The sequence below is a fragment of the Diadema setosum genome, chromosome 7 (genome assembly GCF_964275005.1).
Source record: "Diadema setosum chromosome 7, eeDiaSeto1, whole genome shotgun sequence".
Lineage (NCBI taxonomy): Eukaryota > Metazoa > Echinodermata > Echinoidea > Diadematoida > Diadematidae > Diadema > Diadema setosum.
This window is the reverse complement of record NC_092691.1, coordinates 22462014-22489587: the sequence shown is the minus strand read 5'-3', so window position 1 is coordinate 22489587 and position 27574 is coordinate 22462014. Positions and strand designations below refer to the sequence as shown.

Here is a 27574-nt window from a genome sequence, read left to right as displayed (position 1 = left end):
ATGGCCACTGACGCAGAAGCTACATACGACGAACCAGCACGGGTTATCATGTGGTGCTCTCCCCGGTCGGTGTCGACAGGAATGACAAAATGCATGAGTTTTGTTGACGGGGCGGAAGTCTGGCTGGAGCCGTACGTTATTTCCAGGATTGCCAGAGAAATTTGTGAAGGTTATCTTTCCGTCCCGCTTCCTGCTGATATTGATGGTAACGAGGAAATCTACGTTGAAACAGCAAAGAACTTAAATTTGGGTGTTGACACAAAGTCCTTCAAGCTCGACCTGCTGTCGTAAGTGTCATGTTTACAAACAAATCATTACCGTATGATAGTAGGTGTATGTCCTACTTGTCTCAGAATTGTGTAGAGCCTAATGTACATTAAGGGAAATTTTTGAAAGTAGAAATATAGGAATGGGAACAATGTTTTGTATTACAACTTGGTCCGCTTAAATGTTTGCACAACTTACACGACTTTACAATTACCTCAAAGAAAATGATTGTTCTATTCTTTGTACCCAAAGTCTGAAGTGTATTACTTCATAATAATATTAGAAATTCAAGGCGTACACAAACATATATAGTAACTAGAAAACTCATCAATCATTATCTCTATCCCCATATCCATAGACCTGTTAAACTGAAGCAAATATTCGACTCGATTCCTCCAACCAAGAAATTTGTCTTCATCAAAGACATGGCCTTCGGCATGCCACCAAGCCGATACAAGTACCTGCCTGATCCATCCAGTGGTTTTCGACATTGCTTCCTCATACGACATCCTGTGAAGACGTACAAATCTTTTAGGAAAACACTGCTGAAAACAGTAGAGGGATCAGATCCCGATCAAGTACTATGGAATATGACGAAACCGGACCCAGAAACCTTCAATGTTATGAATTATGCACCGGCACCCGAGGAAGGAACGCTTTACTTTTTCAAGACAATCCACGAATTATGGTGCCACATTCGAGAAAACGTCGATGACAACCCGGTCATTGTCGACATCGATGAACTCGTGGATGATCCGGCAACATTACTTCCACTGCTCTTCCGAGCACTGGGTATTCCGTACTCAGAGGATTACGTAACTTGGGACGCCTCATCCGATGTGGTCCGTACGTGGCAGAATGTCTGTTCAAATGTACTTGAGGCTCCACGCTATAATGTGTGGTTTGCCAACGCCTTTAAGAGTACTTGTTTCAAACCTTCTCCCACTTCCGCTTCTCTTGACGGGGCGACAAAGGATGTCAGGGAGGTTGCCGAGAAAGAAATGCCGTACTACGAGGAAATGTACAAGTTTAGAATAACCCCTTCGTAAATTCTAAAGACACAAGTTTATTCTTTATAAATACCTCAGGTAGAGAACCCACTTATAGATTTAGGTTTACTTTTAAGATATGGTTATCCTCGGGTATACAAGTTCATCCACTTGTCACACAATTACGTAATCACGCAAAGTGATTTAACGGGATTAACTCGTCTCTTTTCTTTCCTAGACATGATTTCTTAACATTTGACAGCCATCCAGAAGTAATTTGATTTGGTGTTATACTGAGGTAATTACAATACATATCAGTGCGACCATAACTAAAATGGTGTCAGATCTTATATACGCGTTACTACTACGAAAGCAAAACATACACAAGTCAGTATAGTGAATTTAGAATCAATACTTCTATTCGTCAGTGTACCATGGCAAGAAAGTATTGATTCCTCAGCAAATCAATAATTCTTCTTCAAAATTCTATCGGAAACAAAATGTTTCTGCTTATCGTTTGGCAAACATTGAAAATATTTGACAATATTCTTCCTTTTTCAGCGGACCCCCCCCCCCCCAAAAAAAAAGGAATAAAAGTCCCCAAATCATAAAGTACATTTTCTCCAAAGATATGCTAGCGAAAGGTTAAGAAATTGAATTCCAAATGTTTCTTGATAGAATATTCTGTGGTATGGAAGTATGGTCCTTCATTGTTTAATAGGATATGTCTTGTCGCAAAGAGAAAAGCTTTCGATACATATATCAAATTTAACCCAAATTTAACTAAAATGAACAATATTTGCGATGTTTACATCTACAGATGATTAAGCCCATGTAAACTATTGAAGTAGTTTGTTATATGATTCATGAATCTAACGTGTTGTAAGAAATTCAACATTATCATATAAAGAAACGATGGAGGTATTGTCAGCAAAGAGAATATGATTGACAAGGTTGAGGAATGTTGGTGATTTTATGATTTATATCATTAAATGTTGAATAGCAACGGCTCCTAGATAGAAATTTAAAGTATCCCACATTATCATAAAATGGTAATAAGGATCCTTTTATAATGAGATATCTGGATGAGTATTACCCTTTTTATTTTAACTTAAAGACCATTCCTACTGTTCACTTAGCTTAAGTTTGATAATGCCTGGTAATAATGACCTGATGATGTGGATCCTAATCAAATGATGGTGTAGTGTAAAAAGTTTGTTTGTTTGTTTGTTTGTTTGTTTGTTTGTTTTTAAATTCAATTTTCTCGGTTTTTATGGTTACGAATGTAGCCACGAAGCCGGAGCAGATCTTCTTTCTCTATAGCCTGGAATCGATCAAAATGATAATGACAATGTCATCAAAGTCTCTCTTTATCTATACTCTTCGTTTTTCTCACTAGGGTTAAGACAAATTCAAAAAACAGGTTTTTTATCTTAGTCCTTAGTCGGAGGAATAGGTTTCCGTTACTGTCATTGACAGGAACATGATATTCACAATTGAGGGTTAAAGTTCGTGTATGTGTATGTGTGTGTGTGCGCGCGTTTATGTGCTTACAAATCTACCTTCTTAACCAAAGGAAGAGTTGTACGGAAACGATATCATTCGTAAAGAAAAGATCACTTCAAGCATGCGCGATACAAATTTCCAAAGAAAGGTTTAAGAAAAGTGCCCATGTATAAATTGGTACAAGAATTTTAGAGCCGGCACGAGCTCACACGCCTTTAGACACAACATCTAGATTCTTTCATGGAGGCACTGAAAACTGATCTGTTTAAGTATTTATGATTGTATATGTTATGTTAAGCGCATAGAGAATTTTGTTGTGAATTATTATTAGACATTACTTACAGATGATATATTGTGATATTAATCACAGATCAGTGTCTTGTTTTTGCAATCATTAATTTTCAATAGTTACAAGAAAAAGATCATAAAGCGCATTTACAATTAATTTTTCATCTGTATCATTGATAGTTGCTAGGCTTTTCTTATATCATCTTTGATGTTATGATATTAATGGTAATAGCTCTATTTTGCTGGTTGGAGTGCATTAATAACATAATTCATTAAATGTTTACAGACATTTTCACAGCACTGGACTGGATTCTGCGAGTACTTTCTTTCTAAAATCTTTGTACTGTGACTCATTTTGTATCGATCTTTTCCATTTTTCGTTGCTTTTAGGTATCTAAGATTTATGTCGTAAACCCTGAATCAGTAATTCAAATTTCTTGATATCTTTGTAATCAGTCCTTGAACCAAAATACAGAATTTGTATGAGATTACACCAATTATACACATACTCTAAAGGAACATTTAGACGTGTCGGGCTAAATTGTTAGACAAAAATAGAAAGTGCAAAAGCGGGTAAATAATTACTGAATAATTATGGATACCCAAGGTTGAAAATGTCTGTTACAAAAGAAAACGAAAAAAAAAAATCACAAAATCACAAAAGAGAGGAGCACAAAGTGGTTCATAATGAGAGGATGATAACAAAAAAGTAATTTGTCAAAGATTTCAAAATGTTCCAACTTTAAAATGTTATGAGTTAATATTCAACATGTGTAAGTAATAACGCTCATTTTAAGACTTCCATGTCACCATGTATATTGACGTTTAATCCACCTTTAATACCATCAACATAGTTATTGTTGACCCTTCGTACCATTTAAAAGGGCTAAACATCCAGATCCAGGATGTATGATATTGTATGAAAATAAAATATACAAAAAAAAAAAACCCAAAAAATATCGAAGATGATTTCCCCCTGGTCAAATGCAGTTGGTAATACAAAAGTCAATAGGGAAGATTCCTTACAATGAAGTCACTGTTTTGCAGTCATTTATTATAATGCGCTCTTGTGCTAAGAAACGGGACAGTCATGAGGATTGTTTTAAGGCAGCTCCAAGCAGACGTTTAAGGTCCTGTCACACCTTTCAGCGTCAGGGTTTAAGCCTTGCGTATGACTTGTCGTAGACATTTTATTTTTGCTTTCCGGAGGTCCTCGCAGATGGCCCGCACATGACAGTGCCTAGTATACGTATCTTGTCTATAGTGTGCACGCAAGTCCTATTTCCCCTCAGTCAAGTTTAAAGGCAGTGTCACGCCTTTCCGGGCACGCCTTGCGTGCGACTTGCGAAGAACAATTTTGGCTACCCGGGGGTCCCCGCTGATGACCCGCACATGACAGTACCCAGCACGTATCTCAACCGTAGTCGCCCGGATGTGCGCACGTAAATCTTTTTATTCGCAAACATGTTTAGGCCCTGCCACACCTTTCCGGGCAAGATAAGCGGGATTGTTGCTTGTAGGGATTTTCCAGCATACCAGACAATTTCCGAGGGCGGACAAGGATTTGGGCGAGTCAGTGCATGTTTCTTAGTTGCTGGACGCGTTCTACTTAAATTCTACTTGCGGGTATACTGTGTGACCTGTGTTCCAGGCACGTGGGGGCTAACAACTCATTGATGGAATTCCTCTGAAGGAATGACAGATGCCTCCGAGATGCCTCCGCTCAGGGCCTCCTATTGGCTTCCCCGCGACTCACCCGGAAAAAGTTTTGGTCATGCTCAAAACTTGGCTGAGGTTAAATCGGACTTTGTGCGCACCATCGGGCAACTACAGATACGCGCTTTAGGTACTGTCAGGTGCGGACCAACTGCAGAGAGCTCATAGGTAGCAAATTTGTTTCCTCGCAAGTCAAGCCGCAAAACTTCCCCAGATACGGTATGACAAGGCCTTGAACATGCTCAAAACTTGTTCCGAGTGAGTCGTGGGGGTACGCTCTCAGAGGTTAACGCAGAACACCAGTAGGAGACCCATATTGGCGTCATCTCTCAGGCAACTCCATGCAACGCAAGTACTTCTCAGTACCTGTAAGTCGCTCGTAACAGAAAACGGATCGGTCTCAAAGCTCTCACGCAGGTCACTTGCGTGAATTCCAGTTGACCTGCGTGAGAGCTTCGAAGCCGATCCATTTTCAGTTACGAGCGACATACGGGCACTGCGAAGTAGTACCTGCGTTACAGCTGAGTGGTAACTGCGTGCGAGTTGCAACATTATTTTGCTACCCCGAGCTCCCCGTAGATGGCCTGCACCTGACAGTACCTAGCACGTATACTTGCCCTTAGTTGTCTGAGATGTCATGCTCAAAAGTTGTTCCTGGTGAGTAGGGGGGATTGCCTTGCAAAGGTCCAGGCAGAACACCAGTATGAGGCCCGTAGCTGCCGCATGTCACAGGCAGTTAATCCGCTTGAAATACGTAAGTTGCCCGTGGGTTTATGCCTATGCGCCACACACACACACGTCATCTGCCGGTATTCTTCGGGTGTTTTACTGGCAAGGAATGGTGTCAATACTATTAACATCCGTGTAGCTGGTGCATGTGAAGCCAGCTATGCGAGCAAATTGCATGGATGCTGAGGGTCAGTTATCCATATAACTACTGCCTTTCTGCTGGTTTACTTGAGAGTCGGCTGCTACCAAGATAATGACATTCTGTGCTACCTCTGGCATATTATATTCCTTCAGAGGGATTCCTTCAGCGAGTTGTCAGCCCTCACTCGATACTCATCCGCCTGACACGCAGGTCACACAGAATACATTAAGTACATATAGATTGTAAGTAGCACTGGTCCAACAGGTAAGGCGCATGCGAAACACCCCCAGATCCTTGCCCGCCCGCGAAAAAAAAAAATGTCTAGCATGGTGGAAAATCCCCACATAATTATAACAAGCCCGTGTAGCTTGCCCGGAAAGGTGTGACAGCTAGGGCCTAAACTTGGCTGCGGGTAAATGGGACTTGCTTGCTCAACTCCTCAGGGCAACTACAGGCGAGATATACGTGGAAGGTACTGTCACGTGCGGGCAATCTGCGGGGGCCTTCGAATGGCAAAAATTGTTTTTCGCAAGTCACACCCAAGGCTTGCGCCGGAAAGGTGTGACAGAGCCTAACAATCTCGAAGTCATGATAAATCGTGGTCATGCATGATGTGTATGATGACAAAACTTTATAGAACCTACAGGGACACAATGGGTAAGACAGGCCGACACCACATTTATTGGCTTGTTGCCTATCAGCAGGGCAATTAACTCCTGAGGACAATTGCCCCCGGCTAAATACAGGTTAGTGATAAGGTCAGAGGAAATATTTGGGTTAGGGTTAGGATTAAGTTCAGGATTAGGATAAGAGTTTAGTGTCAAGGGAAGGGTATATTTAATCGCCTAGGGGGTAATTGCCCTAAACACGCTTGTTGATATGAGCAGTTGCACCGTGTGCAAGTTCAATTTCAAGGGAATAATGCACATTAGTTCAGAGACAGTAAATTATAAGTTACATGAAGGAAATCTTTCCAGAGTATACTTCAATTAATACAAACAACTTGCATTAGCAATATCACATTTATATCATGGAACACTCCAGTTAAAACATTCCATTCCATTCCATTGACATTTAGAAAGAAGATCTTGTAAGATAACCTTGAAGTTCATATATTCATTTCTTAATATCGGACGAAGGTCAGGTTTACAATTCAAACAGCTTTTTTTTAAGATTCGCAAGCCAAACATTGACTTATACCTACCACGCCACCGTGAGACTGGGCCACTTTACACAGTTCGAAAGATCGGTTTGTGTCAATAATACAGGGATACCACAGCAAGATATCGAACACACATTTGCATTCGAAACGCCGAACGCATCGCCGTATTTGATCGTGCGTCTGAGGACTGTTGACGCCAATACTTCTCAGAGGGAAAAAGAGAAAACATTTTAAACGGAACACGGAGTGTATTGGTAAGCCTAATGACGCATGTTATGAGATCAAGCAAATAGCAAAGTTATGTGTCTATATGACAAATTTGCTTCATTAGCGAAGAATATGCATTTGTTTTCAAGGTCAGTTATAAACCTAGAAGCTAAGCATGTAAAGTTTGTATTCTAATTATTGGTTAGGCAGTGTAGTCCGTCATTGAGAAATAAATGTGTAAGAGAAACCACATGAGCTTAAAGCTTGGTAATTTCAAGAGAGATTAGTTGGTCTACATGGAATCATTACCCAAGATAATTTGTCATTCGAATGTTGAAGAACCAACATATAAACGTAATTTTTGTAGTTTGAATTTTGGAATTCTCACTTCGTATAGAACGTTCCTCCCTCTAGAGTAGAATCTTAGGCAGTCTATTAATCGTCCATTGTAGGAGGAATAAGATGGCCACTGACGCAAAAACTACAAGCGACGGACCCGTGAGAGTCATAATGTGGTGCGTTCCCCGGTCGGTGTCGACAGCGATGACAAAATGCATGAGCTTCGTTGACGGGGCGGAAGTCTGGTTGGAGCCGTACGTCATTTCCAAAATCGCCAAGGACGTCCGTAAACTATATCATGCTGACTCCGACCCGTTTCCTCTTGATATTGATGGTAACGAGGAGGTCTACCACGAGACAGCAAAAAATTTAAACTTGGGAGGCGACCTACAGAACTTCAAACTAGACCTGCTGTCGTAAGTACATAATATATTTTCCAAACGCATCATGAATTTAATGCCAATGTTCGCAATAAAATTCTCTAGTATACATAAAAAACTGGGACCTTAAATACAGAAATGGGAACCAGAAAAACAAACAAAAAACAACCACGTATTACAACTTGTTCCTCCTAGACTGAGCTGATGCCAATCGCCTACAAAACCTTAAGGGCTTAAATATGAACTTTTGATATAACGTACAATAAACTGGTTGTATACCTATACATGCAATGATCACCATTTGCCATTCCATACGATTGCTTTTAGATCCATGCCGATGCAACGAACAGGCTATTCCTGCTTTTAAATTTGTGAACATTCTATGTCACCAAAATCTGAAGAGTTGCTAATCAGTAGTTTTAGGCGCGCATGAGAATAAAATGAAGCTAGAAGATTTATTGATATATTTCTGTCTCCATACTTACAGACCTGTTAAACTGAAGCAAAAATTCGACTCAGTTCATCCCACCAAGAAATTTGTCTTCATCAAAGACATGGCCTTCGGCATGCCACCTAGCCGATACCAGTACCTGCCTGATCCATCCAGTGGTTTTCGACATTTCTTTCTCATACGACACCCTGTGAAGGCGTACAAATCCTTTCGGAAGACAATGCTAGAAGCAATAGAGGAAATGGATCCCGAGGATCTACCACCAGGTTTCCCGAAACCGGATCCAGAAACCTTCCACATTATAGATTATGCGCCTCCACCGGACGAAGGAACGCCCTACTTTTTCAAGGCAATCCACGAATTATGGTGCCACATTCGAGAAAACGTCGATAACGACCCGGTCATCGTCGACATCGATGAACTCATGGAGGATCCAGCAACCTTACTTCCACTGCTTTTCCGGGCACTTGGTATCCCGTACTCCGAGAATTACGTAACTTGGGACGCCTCATCCGATGTGGTCCGTAAGTGGCAAAGTGTCTGTTCAAACGTCCTCGACGCTCCGCGCTATAATATGTGGTTTGCCAACGCCTTTAAGAGTACTTGTTTTAAACCTTCCTCTACTTCCGCTTCTCTTGACGGGGCGACAAAGGATATCAGGGAGGTTGCCGAGAAAGAAATGCCGTACTACGCGGAAATGCATAAGCTTAGAATAACCCCTTAAAATCGTTTGTTCGGGACACTCGTTCTTTCTTCCTTTTCTATCTCAGCTAATAGATACCCAACTTCTTGACTCAGTATCCATTGTATGATAACTCTCGTGTAGGTTAGTCTCGGATGCAATAACACCCACTTGATGGTGTTGCATTACTGAAATGATGATAAAGTCGTCTGTATCTGTTTGTTTGCTGGACGTGCGTTCAAGAAATTTGACACACGTTCTATTTAGCAAAGTGGTTTTGGTTTACTGATGTAATAACGTTTCAGTGTGACCATGACTTAAATGCTGCTGTCTCATATTATACGCAATTTCCGATGAGCAAATGTACACAAATCACTTTGGTGAGCTTAAAATAATTGTTTTCTTTTTTTTTTCCAATCCATTATAACATTAAGTTGCCGACTCCTTGGGAAAACCAATACTTCTTCAAAAAAGATATCGGAATCTACCCGATACATACTCAGGAAGATCGTAGTAAAGTTCGGATTCTGTATTTTCGAGCAAAAACCGAGAAAACCATTACGTTTGTTTGCTCCGAGCAGATGCGAAAATGGCTAATATTTATATCAGTCATCAAAACATGTTGTTGTTTTTTTGCATATAATTTTGAATGTCCAATGTTGATGATTGTACGTTATAATCATTACTCCATTGCACGCAGTTAACATTGTTAGGGCTTGTTCCACTGTATTGTTGTGTTCTCCAGAATAATGAAGAATATTGGTATCCCATAAGGCTGCTTTCACATAGAAGTATTCGGTATTCGGTATTCGGTATTCGCTATTCGCTATTCGAGCACCGAATACACCATCACCCGCACCGTCAACTCACCATCCCATGTAGTGAGGATTTCTTCCTCCTACATCGCAGCAAATCTTATTAACAATTTCTAAACTGCATCAGAATGTCGGTCTACATGCTTATATTTGCTAACGGGCAAATCCAGACCAAAAGCGTCATTATTTCATAAACGAGAGACGGTATACGCTGCAAGAAAATCGAACAAGCTCGATTCCCACTTTGCTATACTTTTCGCAGGTATTCGGTACTTTCGAATAGTGCCCTCTTATGTGAACCGGTGTGAGGAAATCCTATCGTTCGATTCAAGCTATTCGCGTGCCCTCGAAAAACGAGCCCGAATACCCGAATAGTATACTTCTATGTGAAAGCAGCCTGACAGCTCACAGCCGTTATCACCTTGTCTTATCTCTGCAAACATTTGACGTAAAATATAAGTTTGCATGTTAATGATTGAAGATCAGAGCAAGATATGAGGCTGGAAGTACCCTCAGATCTCAAACCTTGCATGCACATCATTGCTCCATCGAACATAATACACGGAGAACATAACACCTCGTTGACATCGCATAATACACAGAGGATGCAATGCCTTTAATCTCCTGCAAAATGTAACCAAATCACGAAAAGCTACCATAGGGGAGTGATCATCACTTTCCTATATGGCTACCAGAAGATTCTTAATGAATCTTCCAGATTGTACGATATCCTTAAAATCTTGCATAACTATTCAGAAGATCTTTGTTATAATGTAACGTATAGCCACAAACAATTTCACTTTATTTTTTGCTACAGCTGTACAAAATGTATGCTTTATACTCTTATCTTCTCCACGTGTCTTTCTCGTATGTTGTTGCTACTGCAATGAAATAGGACTTCCCATGAAAATATCTAAAGCGAATAACAGGCTAAGCGGTTGAATAGACAGAACTTCTGAACGTCATTATATTATAGAGGGTGTCAAAGGGTTTCTCGGAAGACGACCGCAATAATAAACTGAACACAGCAAATTATCGTTTCAAATCAATTGTGTCATCCGACTCTTTTATTTAAACAAAGTCGGTGCAATATGGGATGTTGTCTAGCGAATGTCAATACCAAGTCACCGAAAGAAAAATGTTTTCGGGAAGAAAAATGCAAGACAAAACTATATGTATATAAATAAATGGTTTTATGGTATCTTCATTTCGAATAAGCCCCTATATGAGCACGTGCATTTCTACGTATGAAAAAAACCCTATGAATAAAGTCCCTACATAATTATCTAAGGCACTTTCACGTTGTCGATAACCGCGCGATGACTGTACAGTGTTGCTCAGGCGAAGCCGGATCCTGGCGTCGGATACGCGGTTCACGCGAGGTGGCTGACGCCTGTTCCTGCAGTCCGTCGCGGCGTGAAATGTATACGGGCGTGGCAGCACGGCGTGGCCGGATACACACGGTCGACTGGCGTGGGTATTGTCCGGTTCGCGTGTGTCTGCCTGGTTCTGTCCACAGCTGGGCGTGGGATTACTCGACGACTCAAAGACTGGGCGGTATCCGCCTCCGGATACGTCCTCGGACAAGTCCGGATACTCAGTGCCTGGATACGGACGGCTAGAAATATAACAAATCCCTTGTCAAAATAAATTTCTACCCAACTATTAATCCTCAGCTCCTATAATATAACATTTGTGCTCACCATTGCAGAGCTGTGATACGGTACAAGTGTTTCCGAACATTCTCAGCTTATAACCACATCACTTTCTTCTTTCGTGTTCATTTTGACCTTTCTTACAAAAGAATACAAAAGCTTATGGCACATTTCGGTTCTGTTGCAATAAATTGCCATACTACAAAAAGCATAAGCATAGCCATATTCAAGTTATTGAACCTCTGCGAGTAGTTAAAATTCACACTATTACTGGGACAGTTATTACTATCCAGCGATAGAATTAATCTACCAAACAATACCAATCTCTCCCGTAAAAGCTCGCTCTTTTCTAGCTGCTTTTACTAACTTTGCATATATGCTCTTTACACTGTATCTCTCGTCGTTCTAACATTCATATCCGAATTTCTGAGAAGACACACTTTCTCTTACCATTAATTTCAGTGTCTGAATCGATTCACAGCTACACGTTATCGATCTTCATACATATCGTCCTTGGCGTAGATATGTGTATCAACACAAATCGATAATATTCCTAATATCATAATTATTACAATTATCAAAAAAAAAAAAATGTCGTAGCAATTACGCCAACAACAAAACTCATCGTTCAGGATTAAAAATCTAATTGCTATTTCTTTTACTCAAACACTCTCACTTTTGAGGTAATGCAAACAACCTAACCCTCTCACTACCAGACCAGTTCTCTCTCTGGCTTAAATATTTTGGCTCGTTACGTACATAAAAACCAAACATCATTTCAAGCTTTATTTCGAGAACCTCACATGGTGTATTTGCTTTATACTTTTTAACATTAACATTTCTTTACTTCTATTCTAATCGATTCAAAAAAAAAAAAAAAAAAACTTCTTTCCTACCGGGTGCTAAATGAAGTAACAGTATGAAATTCTGCAAAACTTACAGCTTCTCGGTCCCTTTTCCTTTTTTGAGTGACGGCCAGCGGTGTCTACGGGGAATGCACCAAGCGACGCAGCCGAATTAAATGCAATGATGCTCAGGCCCTGTTCTTGGCTTGTCAACCCGTCTGCGCACCTTCTCGCCAGCAAGCCTCAAATGCAACTCTTCACTCTCACTGCTCACTCACTTCACACTCACACCCTAACCATACATTCCTGTCACATACTATTCAAATCGTATTCAAATTATTATTCCAAAATATTTGTCTACATCTCACCAGCTCCCTCTATTGACACCAAAACAGAATATACTATATCACCAATGTCAGATTCATTTTGACAGAGGGGTTTATGTAGATTATACATATAGTGAAAGAGATCATTTCAGTAAGCCTTTTAAAGGACACTACCTTCTCTTTTTACGCGATATATACCGGGTGTCCCCCAAAAAGCGGAACGGTGGATTTTCAGTACTTCGCGGTCTAAATATTATATATCTTTTGACATCATTAGAAAGAGCATCTTCCGCAGAAGACTATGATACCAAAATCATTAACTTTGGTTCAGCACTTTTTATTCTACGCCAATTTCTGAAAATGCAGTCATTATCAAATTTCGCTGGATTTTTGCGACTTATGAGATAATGATTTGAGTGCGACACGCGATCCATACGGTGAATATTGTGTGAGCGCGGTGATCCATGTCAACAAAAGAATAGATACAGCTTTCACATTGGGCACGGGCCAGGAAAAAAAAAAAAGTGAGTGTGTGTGTGCGCGCTCCCAATATGAAAGCGTTATCTTTTGTTGACATGGATCAACGAGCTTACACAATTCACCGTATTATGAACGCGTGTCGCACCCAAATTATTATCTCATAAGTCGCAAAAAATTGAAAATGACTGCATTTACAGAAATTGGCGTAGAATAGAAAGTGCTGAACCAAATTTAATGATTTTAGTATCATGGTCTTCTGCGGAGTATGCTCTTTCTAATGATGTCAAAAAATATATCACTTTTGGAACGCAAGGTACTGAAAATCCACCGTTCCGCTTTTTTTGGGACACCCGGTATATATATATATATATATAGAGAGAGAGAGAGAGAGAGAGAAAGACAATGACAGTGTAAGCTCGAGCTTACGTTGTCATTGAGTGAACTCATTTACATATTCATGATTATCATTTTAAAGAGCTGTTTGACAAGAAAAAAAACTACAGTTAACATTGAACACATATTATCATTAGTTCCTTATTTAATACGATCTTGAAATAATTGCGCTGCTGTTTTCTTCATTCTTTTGATAGCAAGTTTTGTTTACTTCTAGAATATTAGAACATATACTTCACTGTAAATACTGTTAAGATTAGAATGCTAATGCAAATGTACGTCTCCCTATTGTTTTATTTAGTACCATCATACAATGCTAAATGTAAATTGTGATAACAAAGTGCTAATATATATGTGAATGTGCATCTTTCTATTCAGTACCATGAACCGAAACACCATTATTCATCAAGTTTCATAAAGCCAGAATCAAAAGCGTGGTGTTTATCTGGAAGAGATGATTACCTTAATAAACGTAGGCCTATAACCATGCAAACATACACAAGAATAGGTTGCTTCTTTCTCTCTTTGTATTTACGTTTTCATCGCAATTTTCCAAGGTACAGTAAAAAGCAAGAACAACGAATATTATCTTTGTGACCTCAATAACCTGTTTATGTGTTGACATAAAACGAGATCAAACATTGTCCGTCCTCGCCTTGTGTACGCTTCCCCACCTCACTTGTATATGAGAACGCGTGTGTCTAATTGCCAACTGTATAATTGTCGAGATAATAAAGAGCAAACAATCGTTTCTCTCCCAAGAACCTCCCTAAACGTATACGAACACACACACACACACGCACACACACACACGCATACACACCCATCATCTTCAAAAGGGGATACGACGTATAAGCAAAATAACGGCTATACATTTCTGTCTTTCCCTAAATATCACAGAATGAAGACACACAACATCTTTCTATACAGTCCGAAGCTATTCATACTGCTAAAACAGGAATGTTTTCATCCCCTACTAGACTTAAACAAAATGAGGGTCTATGATATACCATATACCAATATGACTGGGTGATAGGCCGCAGGAAACAATCACAGCAAAAACAACGACAACAACATACTAATGCAAAACAAAAAAAGAGAAAAATATGGGAATGTGAAACACGTGCTCTGAATAATTACACTACATGTATATTCAACTGACTTCAACGACAGATAGTGTGACAGAGTGAGAGTGTGAAAGCGAAAAAAAAGAAAAGGAAAGGAAACGTATAGGCATCATTATAAATCATAAAGAAAATACATGTATTCTATATATTCTATAACGTACAACACCATTCTGATATGAAAATATGCCAGTTTCATCGACTAGAGCAAAGACTGAAAGCCTGCCTTTAAGGCGAAAGAGAGGTAAACCTAAAAAGTGTGACACTTAAACTTAGTGCGCGTGAGGCACGTATACATTATTTTATGCTTTACTTTTGATTTCTCCGCTTCTGCACTTACGTTTTTAACACCAAAAGTATCAAAAGATATTGTTACAGAACCTTTCTGTTGCCAACATGACATTTTCCAAGAGAGTTTGGTAATGTTTACCCCTAGAAATTTAACGCGGGGAACATTTTGCATGGGAATCCCATCAAAAATAATATCAACCCTAGTCATCGATTCGCTGCATGGAATGCAGTTGCCATTATGAGTCATACACATGTGGATTTTCGAGTATCGGTGTTGGGGTAACCTATGACATGGTATCGCTTTATCGCTGCAGCAAACTTACCGTTATGGCAAAGAACGAAGTACATTACTGTTTGCATTTACAAAAATGATTGACATGTTTAAAGGGAATATTAGTGAGTGCCACCAGTGTGTAAGTGACGGGAAACATTTGTGTTTGAAAGTGATACCCATTCTAGAATGGCAAGGCAGTGGACTTATTCACATAACACATGCAAGGGTGGAACAACAAGCCCAATAAGATTCAAAATACAACCAGGCTACAACCAAGAGATCATGCAGCATAGAGCCCAATTAGCAAAAAATATAGTCATTACCTGCTTGTGGCACGAAAAATAATGATGCAATTTTTCAAATATACATTTTTACTGCACTTCTAACAATTTTCTAATATTCTATTCCAAGAAAGGAATAATATTTGATACACAAGGGGTTTTGTTTGCTTTGTAGATTGTTGTATCAAAATGCTTGAGAGCCTATCAAACAGACATCCAGGCCAATCACCTGAAGACTGATTCTTCAAAACTATATGAACCCGAGGAAGGACAGTCAACCTAACCGAAACGTCACGTTCCCCGGTTCTCCTAGTTATTCTTATAACTAGACATCTTGCTCTACCTTCACCAGCACCTTTTACTCAGTATTTCACTTCTCTTTCCTCTCTCTCCTACACTTTTGTCTGTTTCTACGCTACTTATCTTTTCTTTCCTTTGATGTTCTCTTCTCTTCTTCTCTTCTTTTCTTCTTTTTCATTTTATTTCTTCCTTCCATACAACCCAACGGTCCTTTTCAGGACCTCTTGTATTGATTTACAGTTTTCTTCACAGGTTATTTCTCTTGCCTTCTCTCCTCAGGTCTACACTTTAACTTAAATTTAATTTCTCATTTTTGCATTTCTCTCACAGGAATCTTTTCAGGATTTAACTGTCATTAATTCTCCTCTCCATTTTTTCTCTCCTCTCCATTTTTTCTCTCCTCTGCAGCAATTACTTGTAGGATCCACCCAAGCTCCCTATCCTGTACTTGCAATTTGTTCTTTACGCTCTTTCTTCTTCTTTTCTTTGTTTCCCTCCCCCCTCTTTTTTTTTCTCTCTCTCTCTCCCTTCTCTCAACATAGTTTCATCTCTCCTCTACTTACCTTTCCTTCACGGGATTATTCGTCCTTTCTCCATTGATTCCGCATTCCATAGCCACACTGTTCGCCGACTTCGTTCTTGTCTTGGTTTCCTGAATCTTGACTTCTCTCTCCTATCTCCATGATTCTCCAACATTCAACTCTTCCCTCTTCCTCTTCCCTTTTATTTCATCTTTCCCCTTCTAACGATGTCCGAACATCTTACTTGATTCTCACTCTGTTCTTCCTTACCACTCTCTCTGTTCCTTTCTCTACCGTCTCCACTAGTGCAACTTCAACTTCTAGCCCAATACTGTCCCCACTCTTCACTTTTTGCCCTCCTTATAACCCTCATATGTCGCTTCCCTCTTCAATTCTCTTCTTTCTAGGCTCTTCTGCCAAACAACGATCCGGTTAAGGACTACATACACATGGTGTCACCGCAAATCTTTCTCCCTCATTTACTTCACCATCGCATGCAAACCCTAAAACAACACATACATGAACCTACACGGTTCGAAACTTTTTACCATAATGTTTGGAGTTTATTCTCCGTATCTTGCATAATTTTTGTGCTGCATCGGGATATCAATATCCTGGGATCCCTTCATGACTTTTATGAAACATAGCAAGAATAAAATCACATGTTGCAAGGACTAAAGGTGTAATTTCTTTAATTGCAACCAAAGAATGATTTCATTTAAAAGATTTATGATCTCTCTTTTTCTGCAAGTAAAAGCAATTTTACCCGATGCCTCCTAGAATGTTATTGCATGCTGCATAATTATAATTGCGCATTCGATGTTTATAAGAAATACGCTAATAAGATGGTGGTCCACGTTTTATCAACTGAGATTTTTTTTTTTTCTGTCGAACACGTACAAGACAATGACACATGTAGACTAGAGAGGCAACGTGACTTAAGCTATTTAATGAGGGTCAGTTTAGTTTGAAAAAAAACAACAACAAAGTCTACCAGTACTTATATGGACCTCAGCAAACCAATTATTCAAACAGCACTCAGCGTGAACCTTAGAGCACAATACTATGAACACCTCTTCTATACGGCGTTAACTGATTGCCAGTTCATTTACAATCAAATTATTGTACTTTGTGCCCAAGGCGTCTAGCCTGGTGTCCAGGCTTTAGAAATGCACTGTTATCTCATTTTCATCGTTCTTCATTACAAACATTCTCACAGCCTTCATGTGCTTTCTCGCCTACCTGGTTGCCCTAGTGTATACAAGGTATACCCAATATACATACACGCAATATACAATATATAATATATAATATATAATATATAATATATAATATATAATATATAATATATAATATATAATATATTATATATAATATACAATATACAGTATATAATATATAATATATGATATATGATATACAATATATAATATATGATATGTGATATATAATATATAATAATATATAATAATATATAATATACATATACAGATGAGGGAGAGAGGGAGAGAGATAGGAAGTGCGCGTTTGCCTGTTTGGTTGAAAGTTATGATAATATTAGATATAAAAAGATAAAATAATAAGATAGAGAAAATGAGTTATGATAATATTCATACATACATAATTTGTAATACAGTACTATATACGCTTCGATCGACACAACGCTCACAGTATAACAGCCGAGATTCTGTAAGATCTACGATTTTTTTTTTAAATTCGAAACAGACACATCAAAATTTTAGCTTATGAATGCGTTTACTAGGTATATACATTGATGTGATTATGTTTTGTGCAATTTTGGAAACTCATTCCGTCAATGTAACTGTGCATAGATCGTGTCTCTACGCATTTGGTTGATACAACGCACACGATCAACAGACAAATAAACAATAATTCTCTGCATATAAACTAATTGTCTTGTTTGCTGAAATGACAGATATATATTTTATCAATAATCATGTTAATTGTTGCAATGTTCTCATCGAACAACTTGGTAGTAAGAAATACCTGTTCCGACATGGAAGCTAGGCTATAGAAACTACAACGAATACGGTGCTAGACGTCATTGTTTATCTTAAACTACAGTTGAACAAACTTTACATCAAATCTGCGCACTTTTACAGTAAGATCACTTGTACACCGATAACATCTCATCTTTGCATTGCCCTGATAAAGTTCAGAACCTATAGCCAATTAAGGGGCATGCGAATGCATGACCACTTGATAAGGACATAAAAGTAAATAGTAAATTAAATTCTAAATGTCGATCAGTTCACCAACCTTTCAGTTAATGTTAATCTAACAGTCAGAAAGTTGGATTTACCATATCATTTTGGAGTGTATATATATAAATACATGCACACACACACACACACACACACACTCATATATATTTATATATATACATATACATATATATATATATACATATATATATATACATATATATATATATATATATATATATTTATATATATACTGTATATACATACATGATTATATGGGCGTGTGTGTGTTTTAAGTGGAGATACAGTTTGTTTTTGTAAATGTTGCAAGCACACGCATATCATATGACAATTTTATTGTTTTGTATAACAAAATCATGAGGGTAGAGTGAAAGGTTAAAGAGAAATTAATTTTGTTCGCTTAATTCAATTATGACATTTTAGTGTACTACTGGTTTTGGCGAAATGCTGTATTCTCAAGAGTATAGTTTGTTTAATGAAGCAGATGTTGATTAGTTGATCAAATTGATCAAGATTTTTTTTGTATCATGAGATTTACACAGAATATCAATATCTTATTGTATTAAAAAAAGGAATGATTCAACAGCACACGTGAAGAATACAGCTGCTTTTTTTTTCTTACTGTTTCATTGTGGAAATAATGCTGAAATTGAATGGAATTCAAATAAAGACTATGATTAGGGAAAAAACGTGTCAGTGTGTGTGCGTGTTTTGAAAACAAAGAGTGATTTTTATACTTCCTGTCCAAAATATAATGATTTTTAACATTTTCCCAACGCATGTCATCAGATTTCCTACATCACAAGAATACAGTTTGAATTCTTATTAGAAATCAGATCGACTGTCACTTACCGAGCTTAAATTCTACTCAGGAGTCGTTGTTCTTTGGTTTAAAAAAAAAAAAGAAGAAGAAAATAACTCGACTCTTTGTAACGAAAAAAAAAAATCCAAATCAATCAAGTGCTTTATTTCATTCCATAAATGTAACTTCTATGTGTGCATTTAAATAATATTAAAAGAAAACTGTACTGACATTTTCTAATTGTCTGATAATTCTAATCTACATTTTTTGATGCCTACTACTGGAAAGAGAGGATTGTAAAACCCAAGATAAGCCTGTAATGATTTTTTGAAAAAAATGAAAACGAGCAAGCCATGGATCGATCCACACAATTTGGCCTACGTCACAGGTGCTCTTGGTGCACAACTCCGACATTAGCAAGACGAACTACATAATGCCAATCTACTGATGAAATCTCACACGAAGTACTGCAAAAGCTGTTATTTAGTATAATTGCAATATGGAGCTATAATAAATATGTTAAACAATATCTATTAATCTTTAAAAGCAATCTCTCCAACAGCTTTTTATTTAGATAAAACTTGTGGGGAAATTCCAGATGTGCAAAATGAAATTGGCATCGTTATCCGAACGTGCTGCCCATAGAAGACTATGTGTAAGTAACGTTACGCATTGATGATCATGATCGAGCGATGGTTCGCCAGTTCAAACTATCTAACGTAGATGAGGGCTGAGTGAATCTAAATCCAAATGTAGATAGACTCTCTTCAACGGCACGCACGATTTACGCTTAGTGAGATGAAAACGGTACCCAGTACGCATAGACTCTGAAATACTAGAACTAGGACTAGGACTACTGAGCAGTCAAGGAGTAGGTTTTACGTGGCAGTCCAAGTTTTGATGAGTAGGCCCTACACTCACTCACCGTCGACATTGCAGCTGTAGGCCCTATGTGCACAGCGCTAATAAGGCACAGCGTAACGTTACATACCCCTGCTGCCAGAACTTGAAGAAGGTCCAGACGAAAGTCCAGACTCCAGATCTAGATCTGGACCCTTGTCCTGTAGGCACTGTTGTTCCTGTGCTGGATTTTTCAGGTAAGGTATCTGCTTTATGGACTTCCGATGTTTTGTAGTCGAGATAAATCTTAAAGTGGTGTTATTTACACCAAGGACTAATGTTAGATCTAACAGTTTGTTTCAGTAGGCCTACTAGGACCCATAGCTCGGAAGAGTGGCCTGACCACGTAGATTCTAACACAGTGTCGCCGCTTCGCGATCCCAGCGCTGGTGTAGGTATAGTGCTAGCGTACTTCCGTATCCATGTAGATATCTCAAAATTCACCTTGCCAAAGGCACCAAACTCACAGGAAATACTTTATGATTCATATCCAACAGCTCACGTTAATTGGAAACAAATCACATGTCGGGAAGCGTAAGTGTAGATGTCGACTTTCCTGTCGGCGTCGCTAAAAATAATCTGCTCTACGACTAACACGAGTGATTGCGGCCAGGCCCTACCTACCTGCTGCGCACGCACAGACTGAAGTTAGCCATTTAATATCATGAGACAAATCTTTCAAGTAATCGGGGGCAATAAATAAATTTACAAATTATTTGTATTAAGTTGAATGAAAAATGTAGTTCCTATATCACACAAGTCGCAAAAATCATTACACTTTTGAATTTAGTTCTCGTGTAAATTCCCTGTTCGCACAGTACCAGTCGGCTAACTTCAGTTCTAGATTGTGCATTTTGCGTTCGCCAAGATCTCTCGCGAAGAGTGAGTTTTTTTTTTGAGTGACGACTTGAAAGTCGACGTCAATATTGATACTTCTCGATTACTGATTTCGTTCAAATATAAGAGAATTCTTTGAAATATGCTATGAAGTATATCCTGTAATTTTGGTGCGATTTGGTTTTATAATAGCGCAATTTGAGATATCTACATGGATAGAACAGTACACAAGCGCCGCCTGTTTTAGGCCTAAGCGTCGTCTGCTACTCGATACGAATTAACGCACGCGTATGCGAGCACTTGTAATCAGTAATAGGTGAGAGCACCTGTGACATCATAACATCCGGGCTCGTCATAATTCTCACCTAAAAAGTTCCATTTTTAACATTAAATTACGGACTTAATCGTTATGAAATTTTGATTCTGTTTGCACCGCTGGGTCTTTTAGAATTAAAAGAACAACACATAAAAAAAAAAAAAAAAAAAAAAACCGGTAAAATGCCCTTTTAACAAAATTTAACCGAAACAGATTTTCTTACTTTTTCCTCTCTTTACACCAGACCTTGAAGAACTCCACACTTCATAAACTTCGTTATTACTCGTCGATCGATTGTTCACGAAATTCGTATGCTTCTTTTGTGCAGATTCCGAAGTTTTTTTTTTAAATCAATACCTCCCTCTTCTGTTAACCTGAGGGTCAGTTGAAGTCTACAATCTAAATCTTAGCCAGCATAATCATAATTATGACTGCAATTTAGACAATTTTCACAAGATGATATTTGAACAGAATGAAATGATGCATGATAAGGATTACAGCCCAGGAAAAAAACACTTCAGTTTTTCCGTGAGGTATTGTTTCTTTCCCAACAAATTTTAATTTCATATCATATGAAAGCAAGATAGGATTTAAGAACTGGCTATCGTTTTTTTTTTTATATGTATTTATTTCGTTCAGTCTTCATCAGGAATGGGGTAACATGACATTTTTTTTTTTTCGTGTAGATATATGTATATATATATCTATCTATCTATCTATATATATATATATATATATATATATATATATATATATATATATATATATATATATATGTATATATATATATATATATATATATATATATATATATCTCAACAGTGCTGAATGGCATTCAATTCACACCTTACTTGCTCATTAAATGATGAAATGGTTTCATTTCCAATGTAAAATTGTTAAGCGACCAGACGTGTATACCCTGTCTTCTTCTTGTTCTCTTTTTATCAACTTCTTTTTCTTTTTTTTTCCTTTTCATTCTTTTCTTCTTCTTCTTCCTCCTCCCCCTTCTCTCCATCGTTGTTTTTCTTCTTTTGCTTGATACTATTATGCTATGCCTGTTCTCCGATTGACGAATATGAGGAGGGCGCTATTACACAATTATTAATGGGCTCTTCACAATGAGAATGACGAGGGATGTATGGCTGGAGAATGACGATCTTTCCACGACAGAAAGGGTTAGATTGAGTTTGACTTGAAACTTTTGTTACACTTACTTTTCTTCAAGTCTTTTGATCGTTCTCATCCTTATTCTAAATTGATTGATTTGATTGACTGACGTATATTGAGAAAAATGAAATCCTACAGATCAATGAATTGAATAATTGTTTATGAAAACTGTAATAGGGAGTCAGGACTGGAAGTTAAGACCCATTTAAACAAGAGAGTAGATAAAAGCCGCCAGGAAACCTAAGGTTTTTATTTCTGTTCAATTAAGATGTGTATTTCTGAAAACGGTATAATTTGTAACGATGCCATGATATACATCTGAATGATAATGTATGAAGGGAAAATCGTCAGATAACCTCATAGTGCAATCCCTATATATTATCTATTTTATATCAGTTGGTAAAAACGGTAAAACCCAAAATTTCATATGCATGAAATTTTCGCAAAAATTCAATTGTTTACACTATGCATTGAATGCCAGTGGCAATTTGTGGAAATGTCATGCCTCGGAAAAAAAGGCCGTCGGTTTCAATCTATTTGCGCACGTTTCATGTCGCGAATATTTCAAGCTTTACAGTAGACAAGCGTGAGCACGAGAAACATCATAGGGCAAGTCCAAGCTAATTGATCACACAAGACTGAAAATTCAAAATGGGTCAATCTACATAAACTTGGTATCATTTTAAAGCTAAGAAGTTAAAATACATGAATTTCAAAAAGAAAAAGTAAAAATCCTTCCGCATAACTAGCAATGAATTAATTAATCTGCATAAATTAAAATTTAGAGTAACGCGTGGGACATTCAAAAATTCTGCATTTTAAAATATATCTTTTAATTTTTACAAGTTTTTGTGAAAATAAGTATGGTGACCTTAAGTCTGACTAACAAGTTATCATGACTGTGATTTTCAGTTTCTCAACTGATTAAATATGCAAATGAGGGATGGGCCAAAATTAGCATGTCCCACGCGTTACTTTTTTAGGTCATTATTTCTCATTTGCATAAAAGTTAATGATTTAATTGACCTGAAACTTTCAAAAGACCAAATTCACAATACACCTAATCATATCCAAGAGATAAAAAGTTAGTCTGATAAATCTCATACTTGCAATTTGCAATTAGATTTAGTAACGCGTGGGACATTTTAGTAACGCGTGGGACGATTTGTGTACAAGTCAATGGAAGTGTACTAAATCTTAGTCTTCTATGGGAAATGTGTACATTATTGAGGGATTTTTTGTAATTTTCTGAATTCTGACTTGAAATTTGGTGAAAAACTCCACTTTGGATAAATAATTCACAAAAGATCATTACATGCTATTTTCAAGGTCACATTCAAAGTCAAATGTCAAAAAATAAAGGATAACACAGGCATTTCATATTTTTTATTATATCTATTGTTTTGGTGGGTCTAAATCATTTGAATTTGCAAGAATTTATTAGAAATACATCTATTTAGATAATTAGTACCCCATATTAAAGTTTCTCTGAGCATATGTGCAATTCACATCACAATATTCATAGTGACAAAAATGTCCCACGCGTTACTTGTCCCACGCGTTACTATACCTATCTTTCTATAATTGACCTTGAGAGAAAACAGTTTCATGATTTTTTCTGAAATGTTTTGTTTCAGGTACAGTAATTGTTGTAGGAAAAGATGTTTGTAATGATTTTATAGTATACCAAGTATTTTCACAATAATTGAGATAAAAGTAAAAGAAGAAAAAAAGGACAATTTTTATGGTCCCACGCGTTACTGGAGAATAAATTTGCATAAATTGAATACTGAATGCGTGATTCTCATTATTTCTATTGTTTTGAATGAAGATACCTACTAGCTATCAAAAGCAACCCAACATATGAAGTTTCAATCTTAACAGTGCAATATAGGGCTAAATCTTCTTGTGATGTCCCACGCGTTACTGGTGCAAAATAGCTTGGACTTGCCCCATAGTAAATTTACATGAAATAGATTTTGTAACGCTGTTAAACATTTAGGCAAATACTAACCTTTATTGTTTATTGGAAAGGAATAAGTTATCAAACACACAGTGAACTTGAAAACATGCACTGAAGAAAGATGAAAAAGGTTTCACTCGCAAGACTAATTCATTGATTCACTGATTCAGGGATCTATAATGAACTTAGGTATAGTTAAAATATCATATATATATATATATATATATATATATATATATATATATATATATGGAAATCTGACTTCTATAAAACGCGTGTTCATACTTCTTGGGATTTAACAACGCGATTTTTTAAAGGCAATCGTGTATTATTGCGTCGTACTTCTCCGACTCCATCTTTTAACAATACACTACCTCAAGAGATCGCATACTGCCGTAGAGGGAGATATGTATATAAAGAGGGAGAGAGGGCGAAGAGGGAGAGAAATGGGAGGGGGAGAGGGGAGGTAAGGAGGGAGAAAGAGAAGAGGGGAAGAAGAAAAGACTTTCATAGTAAAAGATGTCGACGTAACAAACATTTAAAGAAATCATTTGCTGATTTTTGCTTTCCTGAAGTGATTTGTTGCCTACATGAGAAACGATCAGACGATGAGAGAATTTCCTCGAACGTGCCCTGATTATCCACCTATATACACCCTGTAATAGCCACACTGAGTGACTCTGAGGATTCTACCATTTCAAGAAGAGATTTAACAAATACTAGTAGGCCTCCAGCTAGTACCTCCCCCTTCCTTTAATTCCCCCTTTGTTATCTTTCTCCGTACTGCAAAAAACCTAAAAGCACACATGCTAACTAAACACACGTCCAGACATTCACGTCAGGTCTGGAAATGCACGGACGTGCGATTTGAGTACATCTCATTGATTGATCCCTTCGATTTTAGCAGTACATTGTTCCATGCATCTGTGAATCTGTTGCGTGCGCGTAAAATGGACGACTGAAACATACCAGGGAGGTGAGACACCCCCCTGAACATACATAGACATACGTGAAAAGAGCTGGGACTATCATTCTCCGAGCTACCCGTTGAGGAGGGACACATCAATACTTAACTGCGGTCTGCAAGCAAGCTTCTGGTTACTGTGAGTGTTCGCATTTCGCCAACTCTAATGGCACCGCCGTTAATAGCGTTCCATAGGGATGAACAATAGATAATTGTTTCACTGTCAATGCAATATGTCACTGTCATTGTTCATTCCCCTGTCCTACTAGACACAACACCAGAAGTTTAGCATTCGCGAGGTATACTATGCAGATCATCCTTATAGCCTACCTTGCGATCGTTGTCATGGACGCTTTGCCGGTGACTTGTATAAATATTTGTTGTCATCTTTCAAGCATACTATTCATGCATGGCTGCCTCCGTACTGGTTAGTATTGAGGTTTTAACAGAGGAACATACAGTTTGCAATTAGTCTAACGTGGAACATACGCATCCGCAAATCGAATGTATGCATTTACAACATTGCATACGGGACATTTTCCCCCTTTTGCATACGGTGCCTAGTCACAAATGCATGAGTACATAAGGTATAGGCTACATCCCTATTTCATATAGACCTCTGTAACATCTAACATGGTAGGTCACATTCAAGCTTGTCTGACTGAAGCCTAACAAGCGTGTGTCTCTCCTCTGATATATTATTCAGTCTTTGAAATCATAGAATTGTGACTCTCGAATGAAGAAGAGCTAGCTTAGTTCCTCGCCAAATCAGAATGGATGTCCAAAAACCATGTGCTCTGGTATGGTTACCTCGCATCACCATATTCCCCACTATAGAAATGTACGCATGTACATTTGTATACACTATACAAATTTAATGTACGTAAACACTATTCAAATGTACGTGTACACTATACAAGTGAACGTTTGTACATTACAAGGGAAGCACAATGTATACAAAGCCGCTTTTAGTTAACCTTTGAAAGTCGATAGAGAGACAATAGCGACAATGAACTCAGTGCTTTACGCTCGGGAGAAAAGGGACACTTAGTGTTCGTTTCTTCCTTCTTTTACATCCTGTGATCTGCCTGATTTTCTTCTTCCTCCTCATCCTCCATTTTCAAATCTCCTTTCTCTCGTTCTCCCTCAGACACATTGAGTCTCCCTCTCCCTCTCTTTCTCCAATATTTCCCGCTTATTTTCGTGTCTTCATTTCATTTTCATTTTATTTCATTTCCAACGAAGTATAATTACAGCATTGAGGCTCATTTCTTATAAGGGAAATATAGCGTAATGATATACAATCATGAATAATGTGACAAACAGTAAGTGTGAAAGAAAAGTTGTTCTTCTGCTGGTCTTTGTTTTTTTTTTTCTTTTCCCTCTTTTCTCTTCCGCCTCTTTTCTTGTATTTCTCTCTTCTTCTTCTTCTTCTTCTTCTTCTTCTTCTTCTTCTTCTTCTTCAGCACTCCCACGTCTTGCTGAACCCGTTCCATACTAAATTCTGATATCCCCACTGACTTAGTACAAAGGCCACTAGGTTCCTGTATGGAATGGGTTAAGAACCCCCAACCGCATTCAAAAATTGCTCGAGCGATCTTCTTTCCTTTGAAACCTTCCAGGGTCATGATCATGTGGATGATTGTTTTGCGACAAAATTGATACAAATTTTGAGGGTACGCGATCATACTCCTTGAGATCAAATACATGATGTCATAATGACTAGTTGATGCTGTCTTAAAACCTGTATCCCAGTAGCGATAAGGCAGGGTTAAGTGAAACACACAACATACTTTTACAAACAATCTTTTTCACAACAAAATACAACGTTTCACTATTTCTATTCCTGCCTGCATGAGGTCGGACAAGATACATCGGTTCACTTCCAATCTAGGTGATTTGATTTTCTACACAGATGTTGCCGAGAAAGTACTGGGAGATTTGTCGATGTCTAGTGTGTATGTGTCAATTTGTTTAATGCATTTTTTTCCCGGAAAATTATTAAGTGTTAACACAGTATTTTGTGGATGAAGCGATATACATGTTTGTATAATATTTGATTGATTGTGGATTTTTTTTTTTTTGGTCAGATGTGCAAGGGCAAACACATTTAAAGTTATAATCAAGTGAAGTATAATAACAAATTTTCGAAATGTAGTCATGCGACCCATTTTAATCACTAAGTTATTAGCAGAGATGGAGTCTCGTTGTTTCAG

General features: G+C 37.9%; 2 protein-coding genes across 2 annotated transcripts; both read left to right on the top strand.

Moving 5' to 3' along the window:
* On the top strand, positions 1-1428 carry LOC140230949 (uncharacterized). The gene is made up of 2 exons (XM_072311090.1): positions 1-287; positions 626-1428. The coding sequence occupies exons 1-2, from the start codon at positions 1-3 to the stop codon at positions 1314-1316; spliced, it is 978 nt and encodes a 325-aa protein (XP_072167191.1). The 3' UTR covers positions 1317-1428.
* A 6040-nt stretch (positions 1429-7468) lies between these two features.
* LOC140230991 (uncharacterized) lies at positions 7469-8900 on the top strand. Its single transcript, XM_072311139.1, has 2 exons — positions 7469-7761; positions 8213-8900. The coding sequence occupies exons 1-2, from the start codon at positions 7469-7471 to the stop codon at positions 8898-8900; spliced, it is 981 nt and encodes a 326-aa protein (XP_072167240.1).
* Positions 8901-27574: the final 18674 nt, after the last annotated feature.